General features: G+C 38.0%; 3 protein-coding genes across 3 annotated transcripts; 2 read left to right on the top strand and 1 right to left on the bottom strand.

The window, feature by feature from the left end:
• Positions 1-480: 480 nt before the first annotated feature.
• LOC146313722 (gap junction Cx32.2 protein-like) lies at positions 481-3,949 on the bottom strand. Its single transcript, XM_084736973.1, has 2 exons — positions 3,799-3,949; positions 481-1,662 (listed from the first exon to the last, which is right to left on the bottom strand). Exon 2 carries the CDS (start codon positions 1,651-1,653, stop codon positions 883-885), a length of 771 nt encoding a protein of 256 aa, XP_084593099.1. The 5' UTR covers positions 1,654-1,662; positions 3,799-3,949; the 3' UTR covers positions 481-882.
• A 4,532-nt stretch (positions 3,950-8,481) lies between these two features.
• Positions 8,482-12,067, top strand: LOC146313721 (gap junction Cx32.2 protein-like). The gene is made up of 2 exons (XM_084737565.1): positions 8,482-8,636; positions 10,966-12,067. Exon 2 carries the CDS (start codon positions 10,982-10,984, stop codon positions 11,825-11,827), a length of 846 nt encoding a protein of 281 aa, XP_084593691.1. The 5' UTR covers positions 8,482-8,636; positions 10,966-10,981; the 3' UTR covers positions 11,828-12,067.
• A 3,130-nt stretch (positions 12,068-15,197) lies between these two features.
• Positions 15,198-24,871, top strand: gja1b (gap junction protein alpha 1b). Its single transcript, XM_084736820.1, has 2 exons — positions 15,198-15,335; positions 20,372-24,871. Exon 2 carries the CDS (start codon positions 20,388-20,390, stop codon positions 21,552-21,554), a length of 1,167 nt encoding a protein of 388 aa, XP_084592946.1. The 5' UTR covers positions 15,198-15,335; positions 20,372-20,387; the 3' UTR covers positions 21,555-24,871.
• The last annotated feature ends 1,648 nt before the right edge of the window (positions 24,872-26,519 follow it).

Genomic DNA, 26,519 nt, shown 5'->3' with positions numbered 1-26,519 from the left:
TTTCTGCCCCTGGTTGATTCTCAGTGAAACTGTCAAACTCTTAACAACCTCTAAACATTCTTTCATCGTTTAAGCCAACAAATGTAAAATGATCCAGTCAGTTATTGATATCTGTCACACATACATGTATTTTCCATAAAAGTCTCTGACATGGACTGTTTGTAGACAGGTGAACTGCCAGGTGACAGTAATGAACCAGAAATCACAAGGAGATCATTTTGTGGTAAATTTTCTGTTTACTATATATGACTGAAAGATCAAAGGTGAATTTTCAGTTTACAGTACATGTAACACACTACTACACAATTACATTTACCGAATACATACAAATGTGCACATCCTTTTTCTGTGTACTACAGCACTATACAATATCAACTTTTCCTACTAAACTTTTCCATCAGTTGAAATCTGAATCTAAAAAGCTAAGTATGATACACAATGTCATTCAGACAAAAGTGACAATTGTACAGTACAGTCAGTGTCAACAAAAAGTAGAACAAAACAGAGATTTGTATCTTTAAAACATTTCTAGGGATGATTGTCATTGTAACATCTTGAGTAGTACAGCTCACATGATTACAAAATAACAATTTACTGACACAATACCTTGGTTTTGAAGCATGAATGAAATGTTTTGGGTGATTCACTACCTTTTGCAGATGTCCCATCAAACACTTATAGTTTAGAGAATATAAAAAACCTTCAAAAATGAGCCAAAGCCATTTAGAAAAACTGTAAAATCATGAAGTAAAAAGTGAAATATATAACGTATTTAGGCTACACAAGATGTACGTAGTAGTGGAACAATTTAAAACTGGATGATTTATATCTGCCAACCTTCAGAAAAGTGAGAAGCTCAGGAACATCTCTGTTCACAGTCCTTCAACAAAGTGTCACTCTCCCAGATGAGTTGTACTTTGGTTTGTCGAGACAGACGGTCTCTGGAGAAAATAAGCCACTGCTCCTCCTCTTCCTCTCACTTATCTTTGAGACCATCAGGTGGAACATCTCCACGATGTTGAGGATCACGGAGAGCACGGCCATCGCCAACATGAAGATAATAAAGATGGTTTTCTCTGTGGGACGGCTAATGAAGCAGTCCACTGGAGAAGGACAGGGGTAGTCGGGGAAGGAGATCTTACTGGGCATGAAAATGAAGCCGTAGAGGAAGTACTGGCCCACGATGAAGCCCACTTCCAGCAGGATCTTGAAGAACAGCTGCATCATGTAGCTGACCAACAGGGCGCCTTTGAGCTGCACTTTTCCATGTTCATCAGAGTACTTCGGAGCTTTAATCAAACCATTCTTCCCAAGTTTCTGCTCCACACGTCTCCTCAGCTTGTTTTCTCTGCGGATCACCAGCAGGACATGGCCCAGGTAGATGAGTGTGGGTGTGGAGACCAGGAGGATCTGGAGGACCCAGAAGCGTGTGTGAGACATGGGGAAGGAGCGGTCGTAGCAGGCGTTCTTGCAGCCAGGGCTTTTGGTGTTACAGTTCAGGTTTGCCTGTTCATCTCCCCAGATTTTGTCCACACCAGCAGCCAGGATGAAGATCCTGAAGAGGAAAAGAACACTCATCCAGACCTTCCCCACCACAGTGGAGTGGGACTGCACCTTGTCCAACAAGGCAGACAGGAAGGACCACTCCCCCATGATGACACCCTGCAAGACAGAAGACAGAAGTGATGATGAAGACGCAGTGGGCCCAGGACAGACCGGACTTTATCTAAGACAAGTCAGTGTCAGGCAAACACACAGGACAATTCAACATAGACCTAAAGACACTGAGATAAGACATGGCAGAATTTCAGGAAAATGAAATACAGCAGGAAGATGATGACCAGTCCACATTTACCATGTCTCTTTTATCTGTCAATAGATAGATATTAATAGGTAACACAGTGACAAAACAAAACACTTTCCCCTCTTATGTGCAGCAAGTTCTGCAAGATCTTGTTGATGCTTAGTGCCGTTTAATAAAGTGATTTGATTGGTCAGCAGGCTGTGCTTCATTCATATTGATCTCTCATCTGAAACATATCCTGCCCTGGAGCAGGTGTTTAGTGTAAGTTACCATGCCAGTGTACCCAGATAAAAGGTGAACCACCATCACAGTACTGAAAACTCAGAGTTAATCCTGAAAGTTACCTCGCTACCCACAAATGCTGCTTTGTAGCCCCTGGTCATGTTTTCAGAGAACGGTTTTGAATTTTTTAAATTTATTTTTTGGTACTTTGAGCACCATAAGCTAAGTGCCAAGTGTCATTCTATTATATCAGGGAGAAGGCAGATGTCTTTCTGACCAATATCTCCAAACTCTGTAATTCACACCCAAGATATCAAGATGGATAAATACTACAGGTAAGAGGAAAATCATGTAATTTTGTTGTGGGGGTAAACTGTCCCTTTATACAAAGTCTTACTTCACCTCAACCATGAAGATGCAGATCTCTTTTGGAATAGTCACATCAGTTATTTACAACCCACTGACTAATGACCTCTGTTACTGTTTCAGTAAGAGGACCTGATGCAGATTCTGAAGTTTAAGAACAGTGACAGAGAAGTGAGACTTCAGACCTCCACCATATTGGAAACCTTTATCATGTGCTTTAGACTGAGTGGACAATAAGAGCCAATGACTGACGAGCTACAGTGATTTACTCAGTTGTCTTAATCCTACAGATCAAGCATCGGTGCTTCTGAAGGACGTGTTGCTGTCTAATAATTCCAGTTAGCTATAGAGATACAAACAAATTAGGACCAGATCAGAGTTAGATGGTTACAACAGAGCACAGAGTATTATAGGTTCATATTATATTACAAATATATTTCCCACAATGCATATAGCCACTGTACTATTTTATTCTATATCAGGGATCTGCAACCTGCGGCTCCAGAGCCACATGTGGCTCTTTGGCCCCTCTGCAGTGGCTCCCTATGGCTTTGACAAAGAATTATATTAATAATGGTTATTTGTTTATTTATTTATTTTCATATTTTTATTTTCATTTATCATTGTAGGGCTACACTGTAAAATGATAAAAGTGATAAAACTTCAAATATTATATATGTAAATTTTAATTTCTTACCAACTACTATTTTTTGTCAGGATAATCTTTGAGTTTTAGAACCACCCAAAAAAGTGAAAGTGAATGATGTTTAAAACTTTTATGATTTCAATTACAATCATTTAATTTCCAGGCACCAAACTAATAACAAATCAGCTTCACAATTCACTGTGACCATTTTACTTTTTTTAAAATCAGAGATTCAAGTTTATCTAAAGAAGGAAAGTAAATAGTATGTTATCTTGAAATTTTGAGTTGTCTCAGCTATTTTTTTTATTTTATTTTTTTTTACAGTGTAAAGCGATTTTTACATTCTTTAACTGTGAAACTATGTAGCTTCTTCACCAAATTACAGAAAAAGTTTGAATATTTTGTCAACTAAAATGTGGGTCATAGCCTATGTTTATGGCTTGGTGCCTTTTCCTCTAAATTTTGGCAGAGACTAATATTCTTGAATCTCAATAAGCTTGAACAAGAGAAATTGGCGCATCAGTATCAATATTACAGGACAGTGGCTGGCAGGTAGATTAGACAGATTTCAGATAGGAAGTGAAATCACATTTAGACCATCTCTGGACACTCAACACCAGCAGTTACAACATATTTCTCAGCTGTGTTATTAAGAACATTTTATAGCATAACATTTTGCTATCCTAGACTGTACTTAATCAAAATTTCAAATTTCCATTCTGTGAAATATAATCAACTCATTCAATAGAGCTTTTCCTACCTCAGTAATGAGCACTGTCTTGTTCAGTCAGTCCCTGTACTGTCACTGCTGCTGGACTCTTTCACTTCCCTCTTATAATTTCACGCTGACATTGCAAAATCATTAGGTTCTTCCCACCTCTGACTGACCCACCCACCCTCCCAGACAACATGACTGTCTGTCACGCACAAAGTGTTGAAATGGAATGAGTTTTCATGATAAACAGCTGACGATAACTGATTCCAGATCAGCTGTTCTCCTATAGATGACTAACCTTCACTCCTACAGAAATGTCAGCTCAGGAATAACCATGAGCGACGTGCTGAACTTTAATCTGCTCTAAAAGACTGGAGCCAGGGCTGGATTCAGAGGTCCAGGGACACTAAAAACACCAGACATTCTGTCTTCAACTGGTTTGTGGTCATTAGCTAATTGCTATCTGCTGAACTGCAGCTGGCTAGTTAGCTCTGTTACCATTAGTGTAATTAGCGGCCCAATTAGCTGACTCCACCCCAGGTTGCTAGGAGCCAAACCAAGCAAAAAACCCACCTCAGTACTGTATTCTCAGTCAAACTGACCACTGTGAGTCTTGGAGGTTGTGTCGGTCTGCCATGCTCACTGAGATATCCTGGTCCAGTCAGAGTCAGCTTGCTTGCTGCATGGTGGGGCCTGGGCAAAACTGCTGAGGGATCGGTACTGCAACAGAGATGAGAAGGAAGGAAGATGTCTCCCTTTGAATGTAACCTCCAAGACCGATGGTGGCCAGTTTGACAATATGGATTATAGTACCGAGGTGGTTTTCTTGAGCTCTTGAGTTTGGCCCTTGAGGCAGCTAATTAGTCAGCTAGCTTGAGGGGTAACAGCGCTAGCCAGCTAATGCTATCTACAGTCCAAATGCAAATACAAGTACTTACTTATCGCGGCTCACTGATATCATAAAATCAGTAAAAACGAAAGAGCTTGTTATTTTGGGTGACATTAACATGGACTGAAATGACGGCTCATCAAAATCATTGAAAGCTGTTGCAACAAAGTTTGGTCTCTATCAATGAATTAAAGGCCCCACTAGATTTGGAAATACACGCAGTTCAGTCCTCGATCTCATCTTTACAAATCAACCATCTAAATATGCACTGTCTGGCGTAATTCATACTGCATCAGACCGCTCATTAATCTATGCCCTTAGAAAAACTGTAAAACCCCCGAGAAGCCATACTTGTCATTCATTCTCAAAAATACCACACTCAAAACTACCTCAGTTTAATGCTGAAATTAATGATATTGATTGGAGCAATAAACTGACTTTAGAAAACCCAGAACAAATCCTGTCTCAGCTCTATGAAAGAGTGGAGTCAATGCATAAAAAATTTACTACTGCGTACAAGGTACAGTCTCGGCAGAGTAAATTACCATGGGTAAATTCCGAAATTTTGCAATTACTCAAACAGAAGACACTTTCTCTTAAAATGTATAGATCATCAAAAACGTTGGAGAATAAAACGCATTTTATTGAGATCAGAAATAAATGTACGGCTGAACTACGTGAGGCTAAAGCTGCTTATTTCCAAAAACAAATTTCTCAAGCTGCCTCTGAACCTAAAACACTATGGCAGACACTTAAAGTCATTACTGGGGAAAATGAGAAAAAAAAGAATGACAATATTCAAATCTCTCTACAGGGAACTCTTATCACTGAATCTGACAAAATTGCAAGCACTTTCAATGAATATTTTGTTTCGTCTGTTAGAGAATTAGCATCAAATTTTGATACTTTTTGCCCCCATTGGTTTCTTCTCCTACCTTACACCTCTTTTCATTTTCTGAGATTACACAAACAGAGCTGTTTGTGACCTTGAATTCTTTGAAAAATTCACATGCCTGTGATATTTATGGTTCGAATATATATTTCTTAAAGATTCATGCTGACAGCTTCATGCCCCTTTTACTACATCTGATAAATCTCTGTATCAGGCTTTCTGTTTTCCCTTGTGGCTGGAAAACAGCTCAAATCACCCCCATTTTCAAATCTGAAGATCCAACCCTAGTTTCAAACTACAGGCCAATATCAATTCTCCCAGTATTATTTAAATTATTGGAAAAAATCCTCTATAATCAATTAAGCAACCATCTTGAAAGTAATAACCTGCTCAGTGACTTCCAACATGGCTTCCATTCCACCCGATCAACCATGTCTGCATTATTATTTTTCACTGAACAAATATGTACTTCACTCAACAAAGGTCATGTCACTGGAGCCATTTTTTTTTATTGATTTTTGTAAAGCCTTTGATGCAGTGAATCATCAGATTTTATTGCACAAACTTAGCCCATTTCAACTTTTTTCTTCTGTGGTAATGATGCTCTCCTCATATTTATCAAACAGGTCTCAGGTTGTTAGAATAGGTCGTGTAACATCATCCCCGTTAATGTGTGATATGGGAGTTCCACAGGGAAGCATTCTGGGTCCCTTCCTCTTTCTACTGTACATCAATGATCTTCCTAATGTGTGTAAATACTCCAATTGTTTGCTATATGTAAACTCTGAACTCTGCTCTGACCTCGGTATCCTACATGACTGGTTGAATGCTAACTATTTAACTATTAACGTCAAGAAAACAGAATGTATATACTTCCACTCACCTAAGACATCTATATCCATCTCAGACCCAATTCACTTTGCTAGTCATAAGCTATCCATTACAGAAACCTATAAATATCTTGGAGTAGTTCTCGATCCACATCTCACTTACCGAAATCATGTTTCGAGAAACTAAACCAGACACTGTATGTATATACCAAGATCAGACCATATCTTACCAATATTGTCTCTAACACATATCTTCATGCAGTAATTCTCTCAACAATATCTTACTGCCTCCCAATCTGGTTCCTCACCACAAAGGATACTATTGAACCTATAACAAGACTGTGCAATAGAGTTTATAAGATTCATGGTAAATTTCCCCTCTGCACTGCATTTTCTCATTCTAATGCCTTGACCTTTCAGAAGTACACAAAAAATCAGGCTATGAAATTTTATCATTGAATTCAAAACATTAACAAACAAACTGGTCTCCAGCACTCACTGATCTGGTTCCAAGACACAACATAAGACAGGAACGCATCACTAGATCAGTCTCCCAAGCACTTATCCCAGTACCAGCTTACAGAAATAGCTACGGTCTGAGATCATTTTTTCACACATATACCCAACTCCGGAATGAGATACCATATTATATTAGAACAATAACCTCTGTTATACATTTTAAACAGACATATAAACACTATCTGATGAAAGGATACACTTGCAACCCCTAACTTAATCCATAACATGTGCATACTTCATTCAAGTACCTGCCTCTTCTTGTGTTGCTGTTTGTTTTTGTTGCCTGTTACTATTTTGTGCTGTGTTTCTGTCTTTCATGTGCTGCAGAACAGGAACCTGCTGTAAACCAGTTTTTAACTGAGTCAGGCTCGATTAATTGTAACTGATTGTTACTATGTTACTTTTAATCTTTTCCTGTATAATAAACTAAAAAAAAAATAAATTAATGACATCTTTATTCCTTTATTCAAGTCCTAATGGTAACAAAGAAAATTTTAATGACATGCTTAATCTGGTCTCATGACCCCAAACCCACCACGTATGATAATATCATGTGATGTTAAAACATAAAGCTAAACAGTTTCTTTAAGTTTGATCATGACAAGTTGCCATGGCAAAGACATGTCAAACAATGTCAACTTTGCATTAAAAATGATATAACTGACTGAATCACACATAAACAGCCATAGGGATTCATAAAGACTCTTTCGTGTTCACGACAGGTGTCATGTCATGGTCATAACCACGTGAAGCATCCATATTTGATATGAGTGCATTCAAATTTATTTATTTGGTTACATGTGGATATTGTGACCAAGAGTGAGACATCCAGTGTAAGCATGAGAGGGAAGACAGCAGAATAGTGAGATTGCAATGAGTAAAGGTAGAGGTAGTAGAGTAGAGGCATGATTTTTGAGAGAAGGATACCAGCAAGAGTGAGAGGAAGATTTACAGGGTGGTAGTAAAATGTGCTTTGTTGTGAGGTTTGGAGGCAGTGGAACTGATGAAGAGACAGGAGACTGAGCTGGAGGTGGCAGTTGGGAATGATATGGATAGTCACAATTAGAAACGAGGAAGTTTTTCCTCACTTCAGTCGCCATAGTGCTTGTTCTTGGTGGGAACCATTGAATTTATAAAGAGTATGTTCTAGACCTGCTCGGAATGAAATGTGTGCTTACATCTCAGTTAGGAAAGCAGGCAGTGACTGGACACAGTGAAGTGTCCTTTTTGATACCAGAACACCTTCTTCTCATAAGTATGAGTCTGATATTTCACAAAATCTGTTTGTGCTTGTTTGAACATGCTGGAATTGTTAATGTTGCAATTTTATACTCTCCCTTTCAGACTAAATTCTAGAGAATAATATTTCACATTAAAAAGGTGTGTCTATGAAATGAATACACACATTCAGTGTGGGTGTTTGTGGACGTGTGTCTGTGTGCATCTGCAAATTATGGATGATGAATTAAATTAAAGGAAAAATGTAGCGTTAAGGGTCATCAAGGCTGCCTTTACAGGAACTGACAGTGATGAAACGATTTTCATCAGACTCATCAAAATCATCACGGGTCTGACGGAGTGAAAGGAGAAGCAGGGAGGTGCAGACAGAAAACTACATGTCTGAGTCAGTCAGACCAAACCCACAGGACTGGATGGTACATAAGTCCCCTCGTCCTCAGTGGATCACGTCTTCTGTTGACTGCTTTCTGGCTCCTCTGTGATGGGTTCATCTCTCATATCTGAAGCCTGACAGGCGAGTACACTTTATGTCTCTGCAACACTCCTTCATTAACATGTCATCGTGTCACAGGAGCTATTCCAGTGTTTCTTTAAGACAGATCAGTTGTAATTCCAAGTTACCACAGCGAAATATTTTAGAAACTTGATCTATGCTAAATATGTGGGTTATATTTATAAAGCTAGAGCTTTGAGATGTCTGAACCTGTTTCTATCAAACTGTTAAAAGTGAAATTTAAGTGAAGATTAAAGTAAAATGCCTTCAGTATTTGTCCAACTCATAAACCTAATAAAAAAACATTAATCTAATTTCTTTGTACTTAAATTTAAATTTTCTCTTAGAGCTCTTCAGTAGCCTATCAGAGTCAAGGATTTTCTCAGACATGTTTTTGAAGGACCGTGTAACAAAATGTTATCTGAAGAAGTGCGTAAAGTTATGACAGGGTGATACAGCTGCTGCTTCCTTGTTTGAGAGGGTTACTTTAAAAAGTGTATTCCAATGCACTGACAAATTACCTGTTCATAATGTTCTCAGTAATGTAAATCACATATTATATATTATTATTATATCACAATTTTAAAGTAATGTAACTTAACTTTCCGTTACTTTTGAATTACCTCAATATGGTGAAATTGTTTAGCCTAATATAATGTTTTATGTTCATTGTTTGGTTTATTAGTTTGACCCTCTAATCTTTCCTTTGTTGTGTCCAGTTTATTGATTGATTGATTGATTGATTGATTGATTGATTGATTGATTGATTGATTGATTGATTGATTTAAAGACAATACATTTTCCACCCAGTGCAGCATTTACTCATGATAATGAACTGGCAACTGTAAGGTAAAATATGGTTTCAGATGAGACCAGAGTGGTGCTGAGAAGTTGTGACGTGTTATAAGGTGTACACACTGCACATGGTAGTATATAGTTCTTTATTTTAAAATATATTTTGAAAATTTTAATAATCTCCATTTTTACTAAATCTGTTTACGTCTTTATCCAGAATACATAATCCTATTCCATGTAATCCATTACTCTCCAAGCCTGGTTGCACCTCTTTTTCATTTAAAAAAGAAAATACTTCAATTGGTAACACAAAAAAGATTTTTTTTTTTTCAAATCAACTTAATAAATTGAATGAACACAACTGCTTTATATCAGATGTACTGAATAATCTGATTGTTTTCAAATCAACAGTTTGCATTAATGCTACCCACATTTAAGGCAGGTCAACATTGTTTCCACTTTTCCAACTCAATTATTTGATTTACCCAAAAGTAAAATACTGCTCCTTAACAGGGTTTCAGGAAAAGTACTTTTAATGGTAACCTGTGTTGTTTCAGTTTGTTAAATTATAATGAATATAATTACTAATATTGCTGTGATATAGTCTGATAAAATAGCTGGTTTTGTTGGGTGAGTTTACAAAAAATATGATTTTATATCTAACAATATACATTATTTGATTACAAAATAATATTTTGTCTTGCATTAAACTTCTTTCTGACTGAACAAGAGAAAATGGTGGCTCAACTGCAGGGGGAAAAATCTGGAAAAGATATGGATATGATGAGAAACCTAACTGATGTGCTTTTACTGAAATGAGATGAGCCGGTTTAAGGAACAAGATGTAATTTCAAGTTGTTATTATCTGCAAAAATAGACTACCATCATCATCACAGACACATTGATAAAAGATGCTATAGCTGTACTACTGTTTAGACTAGTACACTGGTTTCCAACCTGGGGGGTCATCACCCCCAGTAGAGGTCGCCAAAGCTTCACAGGGGTTTACCAGGGCTTCTTGACATCTAAGGAATATATATACAGCAGGTCTATATCTCATCATTTCATTCATTTCTGGGAAAAAAAATAAATGAAAAAAAGTTTATTATTTAAGATATATACTCACAGTGAAGACCTGAACACAAACTATATTCACAGTCTTCATTGTCTGCTGAACCTGCCTCGTCCTGCAGTACAAAAGTTCACAGTTAAATCAACCAAAGAGCTGATAGAACAATGGCTAAGTATCAAGGAGAAGAAAATACTGAATTAGTCAAAAAAGAAGCCTTTAATATAGACAGAGAAGTAGACGCAACATTCACAGGAAATAATCTGCTCATAACTGAACCAAATTACTTGTTTTACACAAACTTCCTGCACTTTGTTCTGTTCCGTACTGTTATTGTTATGCACTGAATGTAACATGACGTGTATAAAGTATGTCACTTGGTCAGAGGTCGTCTGCTCTGATCATTATTTATCTTTGTCTCATTTATTTTTATTTTTCAACCTCCAGCTGTGAGTTTGACGCCTGTGTGTTTCTCCTCTACTTCAGACTTTAGTTTCCAGCCATGGGTGACTGGTCCTACCTGACCTTACTACTGGACAAGGTCCAGTCTCACTCCACTGTGGTGGGCAAGATCTGGATGAGCGTCCTCTTCCTCTTCAGGATCTTTGTCCTGGGTGCTGCTGCGGACAAAGTCTGGGGGGACGAGGTGTCCGAGTTCTACTGCGACACCCTAGAACCAGGATGTGAACACGCATGCTACAACTGGATGTTCCCGATTTCCTACATCCATTATTGGGTCCTGCAGATCACCTTTGTGTCCACACCCACCCTGGTCTACTTAGGCCATGCTGTCCACATCATCCACAAAGAGAAGAGGATGATAAGCAGCTCTGATGGGGCTGCAGTGATGAAGCCACGGTACACAGACGACAGGGGGAAGGTGAAGATTAAAGGCATCCTCTTTTGTACCTACATGACCCAGCTGGTGTTCAAGATCCTGCTGGAGGTGGGCTTCTCTGTGGGCCAGTTCTACATTTATGGTCCCGTCTTCATGATCCCCTACTTCCACTGTACTATGTCTCCACCCTGTGCCCGTTACTCTGGAGCCCAGTGTTACATTTCTCGTCCCACAGAGAAGACCATCTTCATCATCTTCATGCTGGTGGTTTCGGGCGTCTCCGTGCTCCTGAACATCCTGGAGATAATCTACCTGCTGTGTAACAGACGGAGGGATGCGAAGAAACAGCTGTTAGCTCAGCAGTACGTGGCCACCTCACATGACTGCCCATCCAACCCAGCGTGGACAACCATGAGCAGCCAGTTCGGAGGCTTCCCCATGTCCCCTCTGCCTGCCCAGAGTCTGACTGGTGCCTGCACTGAGGACAACAGTAAAGACAAGGACACCTGAGACATGAGTTATACACCTCAGCTTTGGATGTTTGCTCTTGAGTTAAGATTCATAAATAACCAAAAGGCATTTACTGTGTTTTTTCTTAAAACCTCATTGCATAAATTAATTCAAAAGAAGTCCTAAAAATACTACACTCTGATTGGTCAGAAACAGTTCCAATGTGTCAGACATGATAGGTAGAGGCTTTACAGCTCCAGTGATGGACCAGTCATTCTTCACTGAAGGATGTGAATCTTGTATTGTATTGACAATATGAGTTATGTTGTGCTGCAATAAATGTCACTGACATATAATTTCACTATATTTCTTTACTGTTAATAAATACTTTAGTGTCATTACAGGTCCAGTGTGTAAGATGTAGGGTGATCTATTAGCAGAATATGACAGAAATGAAATAATAATAATAATAATAAATAATAATAATAATCACAAGTATGTTTTTTTTTTATTTGTGTATAACCACCTGAAAATAAGGATTGTTGTGTTTTGACTCTCCAAAATTAGTAAAAAGGGTATCAGGGTATATATACATATATAGAGAGAGGCATCCCAGATTACCTATAGACATTAAATTTTTATTCTGCAATATGTTCATTTTTTCATGTTTTTCACCATTTGAAAGGACAAAAATGCATTTTCTATAAAATTTTTAACATATTTAAATGTATTTAGATCAAGCTTTGTGCATGTAAACACTGATTTTCTCTCCTCAATGAAAAATGTAGACAGTAGATGTGAGTTGTGTTGATACGCACGTTGCTTTTTATGACAGATATTAAAATTCTAACCCGAACATCATCTCTACTGAAGTGTTAAAACAATGTCTGTAAATAAAAATCATATTAATAACTAAAATAAACAGTAATGGTAATAGTAAATGGTAATAATACAACCTTAAACAATAAACTACTGTTTACAGTTGCTGTATTACATTGTGGTCTCGTGTTTCCATGTGTTTCCCTCTTACTCTGGGAAACACTGATCAATATCTTCTTATATTTTATGGACAAAACAACTAATTGGTTAATCATAAAAATTATTATTTGATGATTATTTATTATGTAAAATAATCATTAGTTGCAGCCCTACAAAGTCTGCAGAATCTGATGTGTATGCCAGCACATCTCTGCAGCACCACAATTATTTTACAAGCAATTTTTTTTTATCAAATATTGTACTTCCTGCATTTTGAAAACTGCAGTAGACCATATTGCGATTTAATACAATTTTGATTAATTGTTCAACCCTATTCATCAACAAACATCACTGATTTACACCATCATTAAACACACAAGGAACTTCACACACATAATAAAGTGTCTCTGTTCCTCAGTGCTTGTTGTGTTAATGAGGTGTCTAGTTTTCTGCTGCAACAACAGTCACTCACCAGCTTTGCCTTACTAACACTGTGTGTGTGTGTGTGTGTGTGTGTGTGTTCTTATCCCCCTTGTTCTTATCCCCCTTGTACATATAGCGTGTTCCTATACATACAGCTGCATTGCAGTATTTCTGCCACTAGGTGGTGCTGTATACTGGCGCAGTGCAGTGAAGGCAACCCAAGTGGTTTAATAGGAGGATTTAAAAGACACAAGAATGGATCAGTCATCAGGGTTTAGTTTGAGTTTTGCCACTAATTAATTTTGTATGATAACAGAGATGATAAGACTAAATAACCACACTAGACTTTTTATAATAAACCAAAGCAAAGCAGCAGCAGAAATCAGAATATGATGATATGACAAAATGAAGCAGATTATACAGTCATTACACTGTGAGTCAATAGAAACAGTGTATTGTAGTACATGTAGTGTTTTAATACTGAAAGAAACATCTGTTGTAATAAGTAACTTTCTGTTACTTATTTTTCTTGAAACCAGAGATACAGGATTTGTTCCAGGATTTTTTCCTGGGGGACGTGGAGCTTAATTACTAACTATTATTACAGTGCCTCAGATTTTAAATTGATCACATGTGATTCTAGGTGTCATAAATGATAAATATAGTAGTACAGTACAGTGCAGTGTCACTACAGCAGACTCAAATACTTCAAGTAAAAATACGTCAACATAATTGCAGTAGATTACTTGAACAAACATACTTGGCAGTTCATCAAATTCTGTACCTAAGTACTTTATTTGACTATTTCCACGGTATGCTACTTTATACTTCTACTCCACTACATTTTAGAGCCCAATATTGTACTTTTTAATGACAACTTAGGTAACTAGTTACGTTGCAGATTAATTTGAATAAAAAATATAAATCAACTAATAAAACATGATGTGTTATTATAGATTCATATAAAGTAGCTGAAATGAGTTCCACGTTTACCAGCTGCAACATGAAAGTGATGAACACATGAACAAATACATGATTCTGAAATGGGCCATATTCTGCCTAATGATGAGTACTTTTACTTCTGGTACTTAATGTATATTTTAATTAGATACAGAAATAAATGTCTATCAGTCAGCTGAACTTATCGGCCCAGTATAGGCCCAGCACAGATATACTGGTCTACTGGTCTATATTGTGATCTGTATATGATGTACTTTTTATTTTACAGAACAAAATGCAGACTGTTTTTTTATTCTTTATTTTTCTAGGTAGCTATTTATGTATATTTGACCCTTTTTCTTGATTCAAAGTTTTCTATTCGTGATTTTTTTTTAAATTTTTTATTCACAATAAATAATTATTAAAATAACAACAACAACAATAATAATAATAATAATAATAATAATAATAATAATAATAATAATAATAATAATAATAATATTTGCGTTGGTAACAGTCCTAAAATCCACAATTGTTTAGGCTCTAATTTTGATGCTAATACTTTTATACTTTTACTTTTTGATGTTAAATGCAGTGCTTTTACTTGCAACAGAATATTTTTACACTGTGGTATTACTACTTTTACTTAAGTAAAAGATGGTAGAACTTCTTCCAGCGCTGGTTACACTGATCATGATACACTTCATATTAAGAGACCTAACTAAGAATTATTATAGTTTTGTATTCTTAAATGAGTTTTAATTTTTTCTTTTTGTTATTTTTCATTGTTTTTATTTTATTTCGGTTAACTGAAATGTTTTACGTCTAGTTTTAGTTTAGTTTTAATGCACTATAATAACTTTTTAAAGTAAGCAGTAGTTTCGTTGTTTTTTCTCTTTACTTTGAAGAAAAGCGCCACTGATGTATTCTGTTCTGAATGAAAGATGAAGTTAACACCTTCTGTAGGATCTTTACTTTGTCCTCCCAGCGGACAAACAGACAGACAGAGGGACGGACAGACGGACAGACAAGGGCTCCGGCTCTTGACGTAGAGATCAGGTGACTGCTCTCCTCTGACGGGACTCTTATAAGGCAGCTTTGACAAGTTCGCCTCAGTTTCCTCCTGGTCCCAAACTTGGATTTCACCTCAATCACAGAGTGAGTTCTTCAAGTGCGGAGAAAGAAAGTCCCTCTGGGCCCTCTGCTCTCTTTCTCCACAACTTTCCAGGTAAGTTCCAGTCTTGCTCTCTCTTATTTCTACAAGAACAAACTTTTTTTTCCCTGTCAGTGGTCCCGTTATCCCGGCAGACTGGGCTCAAGCTGCGCTGCGCTCCACACTTAAGAAAAGTTTGTGAACGTTTGAGACTTGAGGAAAAACTCATGTTAACACGCAGCAACATGTGAGAATCGACACAGTCAAAGTAAAAAACAACTTTTGACACTTTATTTATCAAATGAGAGCGTTTAAGTCCTGAACCGTTTTTCTTTTTTTCATTCAAAACTGCCTGCTGCTGCTTCTGTACCCACTCATCTGATCTGAACCCAGCTCTGCGCTTTAACTGGAGGAAACCTCTCTTTAATATTCAAACAGTGCTGCTTCTCCTATAATAACCCAGTATTTACTTTGCTTTACAGAAGGCTCCTGACAGCAGCAACCTTGAGAATCATTTTCTGAGCTGCCTCCTCATGTAAACTGTGAAGATGTGAGGGCTCTGCTCACAGACTCATTGTGTTTAGTCTATTGTTCTTGCTGGGTCTTTGTCATTTTCATTAGACAGACTCACTCATGTAGAAAGTGGCGGGATGTATTCCAGCTAATACCAACAAGAAAAAAAAGATTACCATTGTCCTCATGAAGTTTGGACTGGTCATGATTTACCCTCCCAAAGGCTGCAGATACACTGACACATGAAGGTGATTTTACAGAATGACAAAATGTGTTGAGTGTGTTTTCCAGGTCAGAGGATACAGTGTGTGTGCTTTATTATAAGATAAGTGAGAGCACATGTTTGGCAGCATGTGGATCAGACTGGACGTTCCTACTTATCCACATGAAACTGCTCTCTGGAGTCTGATGGCTTTTCTTCTTCACCTTTAAGATCTGCACCAACCTTGAACAGCTTCGCTTAGTTATTTTCCTGTCAGAGTGGAGACAGTAAACCTCCATCAGATGAGATTATAAATGTCACATGGAGCAGATGAGCTGTGAAGGATTTTACAAACTGTTTATTATTGAATTATAGTCATAAGAATACTGGAAATCTGTTTAAAAAGTACTGTTACTAAAATAGTACTCAATTTGACTTCCCCGATGATAAGTAAAATTTCTGCTGTTATAAAAATATATACAAAGTATTTGTCTTAAAAACTACTGAGAGTGTTAGTTACCTTCAACTGGTGATGTCACACTCTCCTCTCCAAACTAGAACTGCAAATGTATATATATACCTACAACATCCTTCATCCAAATGTGTGCTGCTACAGTATTTTGTGTTGTTTCTCAGTTGTATATCTTTGTTTTCATTGGCCTGTTAGATCAGATCACTTGATTTTCTACTAAAATGCAGATGAAAGGTTTGTGTATTAATTCAAATTGTACTCAGTACTCAACTATGTGTTTAAAAGTAACTGAGTAGATTACGTAGTGTAATGCATACATAAGTACAACTCAAAGCACAGACTTTGAAAATCTGCTCACAAAAGTACAGGTACCCAAAAACCTACTTAATTACAGTAATTTGAGTACTTGTAATTAGTTACTTTCACCCCTGTCAAAAAGACTTCTAGTCCCTCTTTGAGGACTTCTTCTTTGGTGTTTGTACTAAATATAAACACTGTATATCATTCAGACCTTGTTGTGCAGTGTTTTTTGTTAATTATCAGTAAAACTACCTGGTCAGAGAAACTCAGCAGTGATATTCTATTGTTCCGCAGCTTTGGTTCGTTCACACTGCGTCTACAGCTCACAGTCAGGGTTCATTTTGACCAAAGGGGGCACTAATTTTCAGGGGATAAGCCCAGACGAGTTCAGTGCTGCAGAGTGAACTAGTTATTCTCTCACTTTGATGCATAAAATTGTAACTTCAGCAGGACATCCTGGAAAGGCACAATTTCCTGTTTCTTTAATGTTACTGCCTGCTGTTTTCCCCTGGAACATCAGACTGGCTTAGACTGTTGAATGTTTGACTGACCTGTGTCACAGTGATCAGAAGTCAAGTTTCTCCAGAGGAAGCTGTTTGTATCTGCAGGACTTAACTGCCAGTGGTGGAAAGAGTATTGAAAATCTGAACTCAAGTACAAGTACTGTTACATTACTGAAATATTACTCAACTACAACTAGGTTTCTTCTTTTACTTCTCAACATTTTCAGTGTAAATGACTCCTACCTCCTGCTCTGTGCTGCTGAATGGTCATAGTCACCTCTCCAAACCTGTGCCTGCCGTAGCACTTCATATGCTTTTCATCAGCCCATTCAGCCTGCAAAAGTGCAGATGAAAGGTTTGGATATGAATCAAGACTGTAGTCCTGCTCAGTAATGAATTATAATTTTAAAAGCAACGAAGTAGATTACACAGCGTAATGCATACTTAAAGCTACTACAAGAATCAAGGATTTTAGAGCCCCCTGTGGACAAATGTGGTTGTGTTTCCAGAGTAATAAGAACAACATATAACATCATAAATAAAATGATCTAACATAAAAAAAAATCTCCTGATTCTTAACTGGCTAATATACTGCTCACTTTTGCTTTAGGAGAAATGCACACAGGCTCATTTCATTTGATTTCACCAAGAATCCAATCTGGTGGCACCAAGAAAAGCTACACTGTAATAATATATAATGGAATTTAATAGAATTAACTAATCTTTTCCTATTATGCAAGTTTTATTTATTCAAGTTATTAGTATGAGTGAGTTATAATTTAAGCATGCTTTTTTGAGAGTTAAACCACCTAAGACCCTTCTTTTTTTGTTGTTTGAATAAAACATATGATAGAAACGCATCCTCATGCAGATTGAAGGTTGGGTTTAGTTTTTTAGTCTATAAAACAGTGCTGGAGTATCACAGGAACACAGGACAGTGTTCACAGTGTTACAGAATCTCCCAAACAATGGAAGTGGATACTGACCAGTTTTCAAACAGAAAAAAACAACATAATAACGTAAAATGCCTCCATACTGCTTGTCTGGTGTAATCCAAGTCTCCTTGTTGTGGACTAAAAAGCTAAACCTGACCTTCAGTCAACATGAGGATAGTAGATAATGACTTAATTTTCATTTTTGGGTGAACTATGCCTTTAATATTTAATAAATTCATAAGGAAAAAAATTAATTCATCAGTTTCACGTTGTCTTGGTGAAAACACTGTTTTCTCAAGTACAAATGAATTAAATCAAGTTTATTCAACTATATAAGTTTGTTTTGAATCATTTCAAAATTTCATCCAACTTTTCAAATTCAATCAACTTAAACTTTTCATTTATATTTCATATATATGTATAGAAACACACACACACACACACACACATATATATAATTGCCGATCTTCTCTCAGATGATCTTGCTTACTTATGTAGGTTATATGGGTTCATCAGTAATAATGTGAGATGGTTTCATAAGAACTCCTTGAGGTGAGCAGCTCACCACAGGCCACAATGAGAGCATTCAGATGTACCTTCTTATCACACTGCATGGTGGCTTCTCTCCAGAAGCCTCGCTCTGAACAGCTTGGCTGAGACAACAGCATTCAGTAGATTTTTCTGCTGTTCTGAAGCCTTTTTGCATTTGTGCCCAGCTCACAAGCTCGCTCTGCTGATGATCCAGCTCTCTGCATTTTATTGCTCATTTCTTCTCTCCTCCTTGCTCTCTTCCCAGACAAGAACAAGAACTGAGATTCACAACTCAGTTTAAACTTCTGGTTGCCAAAGCTCTTTTCATACTGCACATTAAAGTTGTCATAATACCAGAATTCAAACTTATATATAATTCTAGTTTAGAAAACAATACTTGATACCCCTTTAGTTACCATGGCAGAAAGAAAAAAAGTCCTAAGCGCACAAAATAGGCTAATTTTTCTTCCTTTTTTTTAGCACACAGTGCTAGTACAAGAAAAGTCAGTGAATGTTGTCTGTTTTTTTTCTGTAAACCAGTGAAGTGTCAATATTTTTGGCAACTTTACTGCACAACTGAAATACGAGTAGAGTTAAAGGCTAATGCAAGTCATTGACATGCATAAACTTTTTCAAACTGGATAAAGTTGTACAAGACCACATATAGCAGGTGTTCTTACATGATGTAGTTTGAGAGAGAGGGTTAGAAAAGTACTGCAGGTCCAATCCTCTCGTGACTGAAATATGGACTTGGAACATTTTAATGGCTATTCTTGAGACCAGTCTGTTTTTCCCAGCAAAGCTGATGATGTTCTTTTAATATGTTTAGTGTTTTGATGTATTTAATTATTCACACAACCATCTTTGATTATTAATCTTTCCTTAATATCTGTATTCTCTTCTTTGTTCTTTATTGAGGGGTAAATGAAGAGTTGGCTCTGTAATTTGATTATTTTGCTGATATGAAGTATTTAATTTGGGATTCAGGGTTTCTTCATCTTGCTTTATCAATTCAGTCCAAAGTACTTTTTAATTTTGAATTCAGTCTGTTAAAGATGCTCTTTACTTAATGAATCATATTTTATTTCTTATTTTTTTGCATTCTTTAGTGTTGCATAAGTGGCCACACTTTCAGTAATTGGATTAGTTTGTGTTTTATGTCATGAAACATTTAGTTTTCTCTCCTTCAATAATGATGCTGTGTAATCACATAATGCTGCCATGGCAAGAATTCTGAGGATGTTAATCTTCCTTAAAAATGTAAAAAACGATTTGGAGCATACAAATGCAGGGTTTCTGCCAGAAAGGTTATGAGGCCCGAGGAGCGGCTTGTCAGTAAAATCAGAATAGCTGACCTGGTCCCCCTTAAGGTCAGCATACCTTATGTGAGCCTTGGCCAAATTTGTTGCTGACTCCAGGGCTAACCCTGTTATTAGCAAACAAAACACAGATACTTGGTTTGGTCTCAAGGAGTTGTAGCATTTATTAATTTATTCACTGAAAAATAACTGTCCACACACTGCATTATTCTGTGTTTCATCTGCACACAACCTACGCACTGAGTTACTCCTTGAAGGAGTTCATAAACACAATTTATTCTGACGTGTGTCTGTATATTATTGCCAGTTCAACATTTTACTTTTTTTCTCCTCCAGCTAACGCTCCCTGAGAATGGGTGACTGGAGTGCTCTGGGCCGTCTTCTGGACAAGGTCCAGGCCTACTCCACTGCTGGGGGGAAGGTGTGGCTATCAGTCCTCTTCATATTCAGGATCCTGGTCCTGGGTACTGCAGTGGAGTCAGCATGGGGAGATGAACAGTCGGCATTCAAGTGTAACACCCAGCAGCCTGGTTGTGAGAACGTTTGCTATGACAAGTCCTTCCCCATCTCCCATGTTCGCTTCTGGGTACTGCAGATCATCTTCGTGTCGACGCCCACCCTGCTGTACCTGGCTCATGTCTTCTACCTGAACAGGAAGGAGCAGAAGTTCAACAGGAAGGAGGAGGAGCTTAAAGCTGTTCAGAATGATGGAGGCGATGTTGACATCCCACTAAAGAAAATTGAAATGAAGAAGCTAAAGTATGGCATTGAGGAGCACGGAAAAGTCAAGATGAAGGGGGCCCTGCTCAGAACTTACATCGTCAGCATCTTCTTCAAGTCCATGTTCGAGGTGGGCTTCCTGGTCATCCAGTGGTACATGTATGGCTTCAGTCTGAATGCAGTCTACACCTGTGAGAGGTCCCCTTGTCCACACAGGGTGGACTGTTTCTTGTCCCGTCCCACAGAGAAAACTGTTTTCATCATCTTCATGCTGGTGGTCTCTCTGGTGTCCCTGCTGCTCAATGTGATCGAGCTCTTCTACGTCTTCTTTAAGAGGATTAAAGACCGGGTGAAGGGCAAGCAGCAGACCACACTGTACCCCAGCGGAGGAACCCTGAGCCCTACCCCTAAAGAACTGTCCACCGCCAAGTATGCATACTATAACGGCTGTTCCTCCCCGACTGCCCCACTCTCACCCATGTCCCCCCCAGGCTACAAGCTGGCCACAGGGGAGCGGGGAACCGGCTCATGCCGTAATTATAACAAACAGGCCAATGAGCAGAACTGGGCCAACTACTCCACAGAGCAGAACCGGCTCGGCCACAATGGTGGAGGAAGCACTATTTCAAACTCCCATGCACAAGCCTTTGACTTCCCCGATGATACCCAGGAGCATAAGAAACTGTCCTCGTCAGCAGGACATGAGATGCAGCCACTGGCATTGCTGGACGCCAGGCCCTGCAGCCGGGCCAGCAGCAGAATGAGCTGCCGAGCCAGGCCAGACGACCTGGACGTGTAAGCCCCGGATCCTCCTCCCACCTCTGTCTGGCTGACACCAGAGAGTTGGGAAACATTAAATCACATAGATCATGTCAGAAGTGGGCTAACCTCGATCACTGTCTTCAGCTTAGAGACTCTTAGTCTATCCAAGAGACATTAAAACTTGTTATGTAACACTGTCAAAGGTACAAGTTGCATTTTTTTTTTAATGACGTTTACCATAACTTTTTAGTGGAGCTAACCCAACCGTCAGAAAATAGAACAGCACAGGAATGGTGGTGCAAAAGTGGAACAGAGGCGCTCCTTAGAACCAGTCACTGATCAGCTGACAGAGGGTGATATTGGTCAAAGTGACAACATTCAAGAAAGATTCTGTTTCCTTCTTGTTTTAATAATTTCTGCTAATCTTTCTATTGGTGACCGCATTTTACTTCTCACTGCCATGCCTGACATCTGAAGGTATGGTGATGGTGAGCTTGACAATAGGTTGCCTTCTTAGTTTTGTTTTGTTTTTTTCCCACATCTGACTAGATAAAATGAGCTTTCTAGGCAATCTCTGGTTCATTTGTAGTCCTTTCTTCTGTTGATCAGTGAGCATTGTCCTGGTCAAATAAACAAATATCCATACCCACCTGTCCTAAATCCTTAAACTAGTCAAATTCTGTAAATTGGGAATTGAAAGAATGAGTTGAGGGTAAACACATCCAGATCCATTCAGGTTCCAGGTAATAATTATAGCTGCAACCATGGACAGTTTAGTATAAGCAGACAACAACAACTACTTCCCTGCAGTTAAGGTAACTAAGGGCATCTTCACACAACACTCATTCGTCTAGTCAAACTGAACCCTGGAGCTTCTACCCTTTGGTGTGGTTAATTTCAAACTCAAACACCCTCTCTTTGGTCCATCTCATAGGGGTGGTCTCAAGAGAGGAGGACAAACCGGGACACATGACGAAGTGAAAAATGGCTGCATTATTAAATTATTTACTACCCGCTGTCATACGATACATTCAGATGTGCAGTCTAAAGTCTGATGATATGTTCTCCACATCCTCACCAACATGAACAAAACCTTAAGGTGGGGCAGGATTATTGTCTTTTTACTGGCTGACCAAATGAGCAATAATCCAATGACATTTCCACCACATGACTTCTATTTACAATTATTGGACTGTGAGTTTTGCCTTTGTGAGCTCAAATACAGCCAACTGGACAATTGCAACGATGTATCATCATTACATAGGTTCAATTCAGGAAGCAGACCTTCAGGTGTGAGCCCTCTCTGAAACTGTTTAGTTAAGGTTAATTACAGAAAAGATCTCCATTATTTAAAAAAAAAAAAAAAAAACAACACTGCATTTTGGTAGGAGATAGGATGTAGTGTACTTTGTCCCTAAGAGGTATTGGTGGAGAAAAATGTCACATCCTTCTTGCCTTGTGAGGAGTCATTACAAGTACGAGTAGAACGGATCTCTTGTTGGGAACATACAAACAGAGGTTGTATCTTTTTGTTTTTTTTTTGAGTGCTGTGAAACTGTGCCTACTTAGAGCATCAAAAAAGTAAACCTTGGGTGCCTTGGTAATGGAAGCAAACTTGAATAGCTAGTAAAGGAGATGCCCGCACATCAGTTTTGCTGCGCTAGTCAGCCACAAAAAAGTCCTCAGGCTGAGATAAATACAATGTTAGTCTATTTAATGAAATAGACCATGGCCTGTGGACTTTTTTGTGGCTTTCTAACCCACCCAAATTGATGTGTGGATATCTCCTTTGCTGCCTATTCAAGTTTTTTGAAGGTTAGGATTTATATTTATATTAAAGCCTTGCTTTAATATAAACCTGTGTGCTGTCTTGGGGAATGTGTGTGTAGCTCATCAGTACAGCCGGTCAGTAAGACATCATCATAACCAATTGGAAAGATGGCCCAAAGTATGAAGTACGAAAATGAAACCCAGTTTGTGTTCAAACAGATTTTTTTCACACACAACATTCCACAGGCCCTGAGAGTTTTTCAGATGCGTTTGCATTGAAAGATCATTGGGTGGACTCAGCCACACTTGAATTGAGTTGCTCTTGCTTGTGTAATAAAGCTGAATCTGTGTGAATTAACATTATTAACACGTTTCACTGTTTTCACTTACATTATAACTATTTGTTCCCAGTTAAAAAAACAATTAAAAGTTAAAAGTTTCAATTTAAAACCACATTTTTGTCAGACAGGAGTTATTGTCCAGTGCCGTCTCAGAGACAACGAACAGCTACATGTTAGGTATGAACCACCTGGCTCATCCTTTACATGTGACTCACAGGAAGGGCTTTTTGGGGAGAATATAGTGAATATTTATTGCTTGGCAACTGCAGGACACCTACCACTAAGAGGAAAAATTGACTACTAAACAGTATCTCTTACTCACAGTAAATTTAAATGAACTCCCCATAAACTGTATATTTATTGACAGTTTTTTTCTTTGGTAACTTTGTCAGTCAGTGTAGACTGTTGGTTCCTGATAAACTTTGAATTTATGTGCTGTTATGTTTTCACTTTGTGGTTTTATTTGTCTTTTCTTCGGGGGGTGGGGGGAGGGGCAGGCTGCTTTTATAAAGAAAGGCTTTATTACTGTCATTGATTCATGTTCTCTTTTTTTCATCTTTTGTGGGCGCTAGAGAGATACAGTAGAATGATATCCTGTGTTTTACATATTTGAGTGAATGATTTTTTTGTTCTGTAGGTATTGTTTTGTTTTTCAGACTCAATGTAACCGTTGCTGCTTGAGAGATAGATATTTAGTACTGTAAATCAAGCTAACTGTGTCACAATAAAATGTGAGTTTTTAGAAGACTGCTTATAGATCTGGACTAATATTTAGTCAGTTATATTAAAATATATGCCAATGTAGCTCCACAACTATCAAACACTAGGATAAATGTCAATTTGGGCTTTTTCCCCCCTTTTTATTGTCATTTTTAAAAATGTCATTTGTGCATCATTTTGTTGGTACTTACATGTGTCGCGGATCTGTCAGCTACAATGGCGTTTGCACTGAGATCTTGGTGATAGAGATGTAATATGATGCATGCAGATACACATGTTACTAATTTATTTTATAACACACACATCACTACAGTGCAGAATATCAGACACATGACCACTGGTTTCAATGGCTGGTTCTCCCTTTGACACAACAGGAGCAATAGTCATTTGTTGCAGTTACTCAGATAATGCTAATCCATGGGGATCCACTGTTGTACAGTGTAAGTGCATGATGGCAAAACAAAAAACCATTCATTGTATCTGTGAAAAGCTATTTTAACCAATAAATATTTTTCTGTCTTAATCACTGGCTGGTTTCATTGCACACCCATTCTTTTGGTCATCACTGTGTTTTGAATGGACCACCAGTCAGGACAGCCTCCTCATTATGACTTAAGTTTAATCTTTTGACAAAAATGTTCAGTAGTTTCAGGAACATTTGTCATTATTTCTTTTAGTCCATTTTTATTCCACATTTCCATTTGGTAAAATTTAAGTCTTATTTTCTTTGTGTATTTTCATTGTTAATGTCTTCTAATTGGGGCTGCACGGTGGTGCAGTGGTTAGCACTGCCGCCCCACAGCAAGAAGGTCCTGAGTTCAATCCCCCGGCTTGCTCGGGCAGGGCTTTTCTGTGCAGAGTTTGCATGTTCTCCTCGTGTCTGCGTGGGTTCTCTCCGGGTTCTCCAGCTTCATCCCACAGTCCAAAGACATGCATGCTAAGTTAATTGGTGATTCTAAATTACCTGTAGGTGTGAATGTGAGTGTGAGTGGTTGTCTGTCTCTGTGTCAGCCCTGTGATGAACTGGCGACTTGTCCAGGGTGAACCCTGCCTCTCGCCCAATGTCAGCTGGGATAGGCTCCAGCAGCCCGCAACCCTTACGGAATAAGTGGTTACAGAAAATGAATGAACGAATGTCATCTAATCATAACTGTAAATGCACATCTTGATGTATATACACTGTCCATTGTCTCGGCTTAGCTTTAAAGCACCAGAAAACATTAACACGGAAATACTGTGTTCCTGTGGTGAATATCTACAGGGTGATTTAGATAGAAGTGACATTCATCCTGCGCTCATTCCAATAAACATGAAAGGTGACAGACTGAGAGTAAAGTTACCTCCACATCCACAGCCCTTGTTAATGATTTGTTAGCATTAGCTTACCTTGATGAATGGTTCAGCTGTTGCATTGCTGTTTCTTGTAATTACCTTTTCCAAGAATCAGTAATGTTAGGTAAAAGTTTATCTTACTGAGAATATGTCCTTTTTTTTTCAGGTTAATTTTCATTTTGAAAACCTTTTCTTCTTTTGGACTCTGATAGAAATGTGGCCTCATCTTTTTTTGAATTATAAAAAGAAAATTAGAACACTGCAAAGGGCTGGATATTATGGACATAAGAAATATCACAATATTTCTGATCAAACACCACAATATCAATATTTACTGATACTGTCATATAATTGTATGGATTAGGGATTAGTGTGTTTACAAAATATTAAAGCTGGTGTAGTTGGTTTATTTTTGGAGTTATTGAGCAAAAGTGCAATAATAACCTTTAAGCACAATGTAATATAATGTAGGTCTGATAGAAAACTAAACTTCTGCTCCTCCTCTTGGCTCTGTTTTCACATTTGACAAAATCTAGCCTGTGATGTGAGACTTCAGGTCGATAAAATAGTAGATTGCTGAGTTCTGGGAATGAGGCTCAGAAATCTACTATCTTTCTTGGTGCTTACTGCACCAAGATGATCTTCAGTAATGTGGATATAATGACTAAGTTGCTAAAGGCAAATAACTGAACACCTAGAACAGTCTGGGAAATTCAGAAAATGACATCGACTGTAACTCAGCCTATAAAACCAGGAAAAGAATATAATTTATATATCCAAAAACACAATATTTAGTCTCATATCTCACTATTTATATACTATCAATATATTGCCCAGAT

Source organism: Lutjanus erythropterus, chromosome 15 (assembly GCF_056507025.1).
Source record: "Lutjanus erythropterus isolate fLutEry1 chromosome 15, fLutEry1.hap2, whole genome shotgun sequence".
In the NCBI taxonomy this organism is placed as follows: domain Eukaryota; kingdom Metazoa; phylum Chordata; class Actinopteri; order Lutjaniformes; family Lutjanidae; genus Lutjanus; species Lutjanus erythropterus.
This window is presented reverse-complemented; position numbering and strand designations above follow the sequence as displayed.

Coding starts and splice junctions, on each gene's coding strand:
- gja1b (XM_084736820.1), top strand. CDS start 20,388: ATGGGTGACTGGAGTGCTCTGGGCCGTCTTCTGGACAAGGTCCAGGCC.
- LOC146313721 (XM_084737565.1), top strand. CDS start 10,982: ATGGGTGACTGGTCCTACCTGACCTTACTACTGGACAAGGTCCAGTCT.
- LOC146313722 (XM_084736973.1), bottom strand. CDS start 1,653: ATGGGGGAGTGGTCCTTCCTGTCTGCCTTGTTGGACAAGGTGCAGTCC.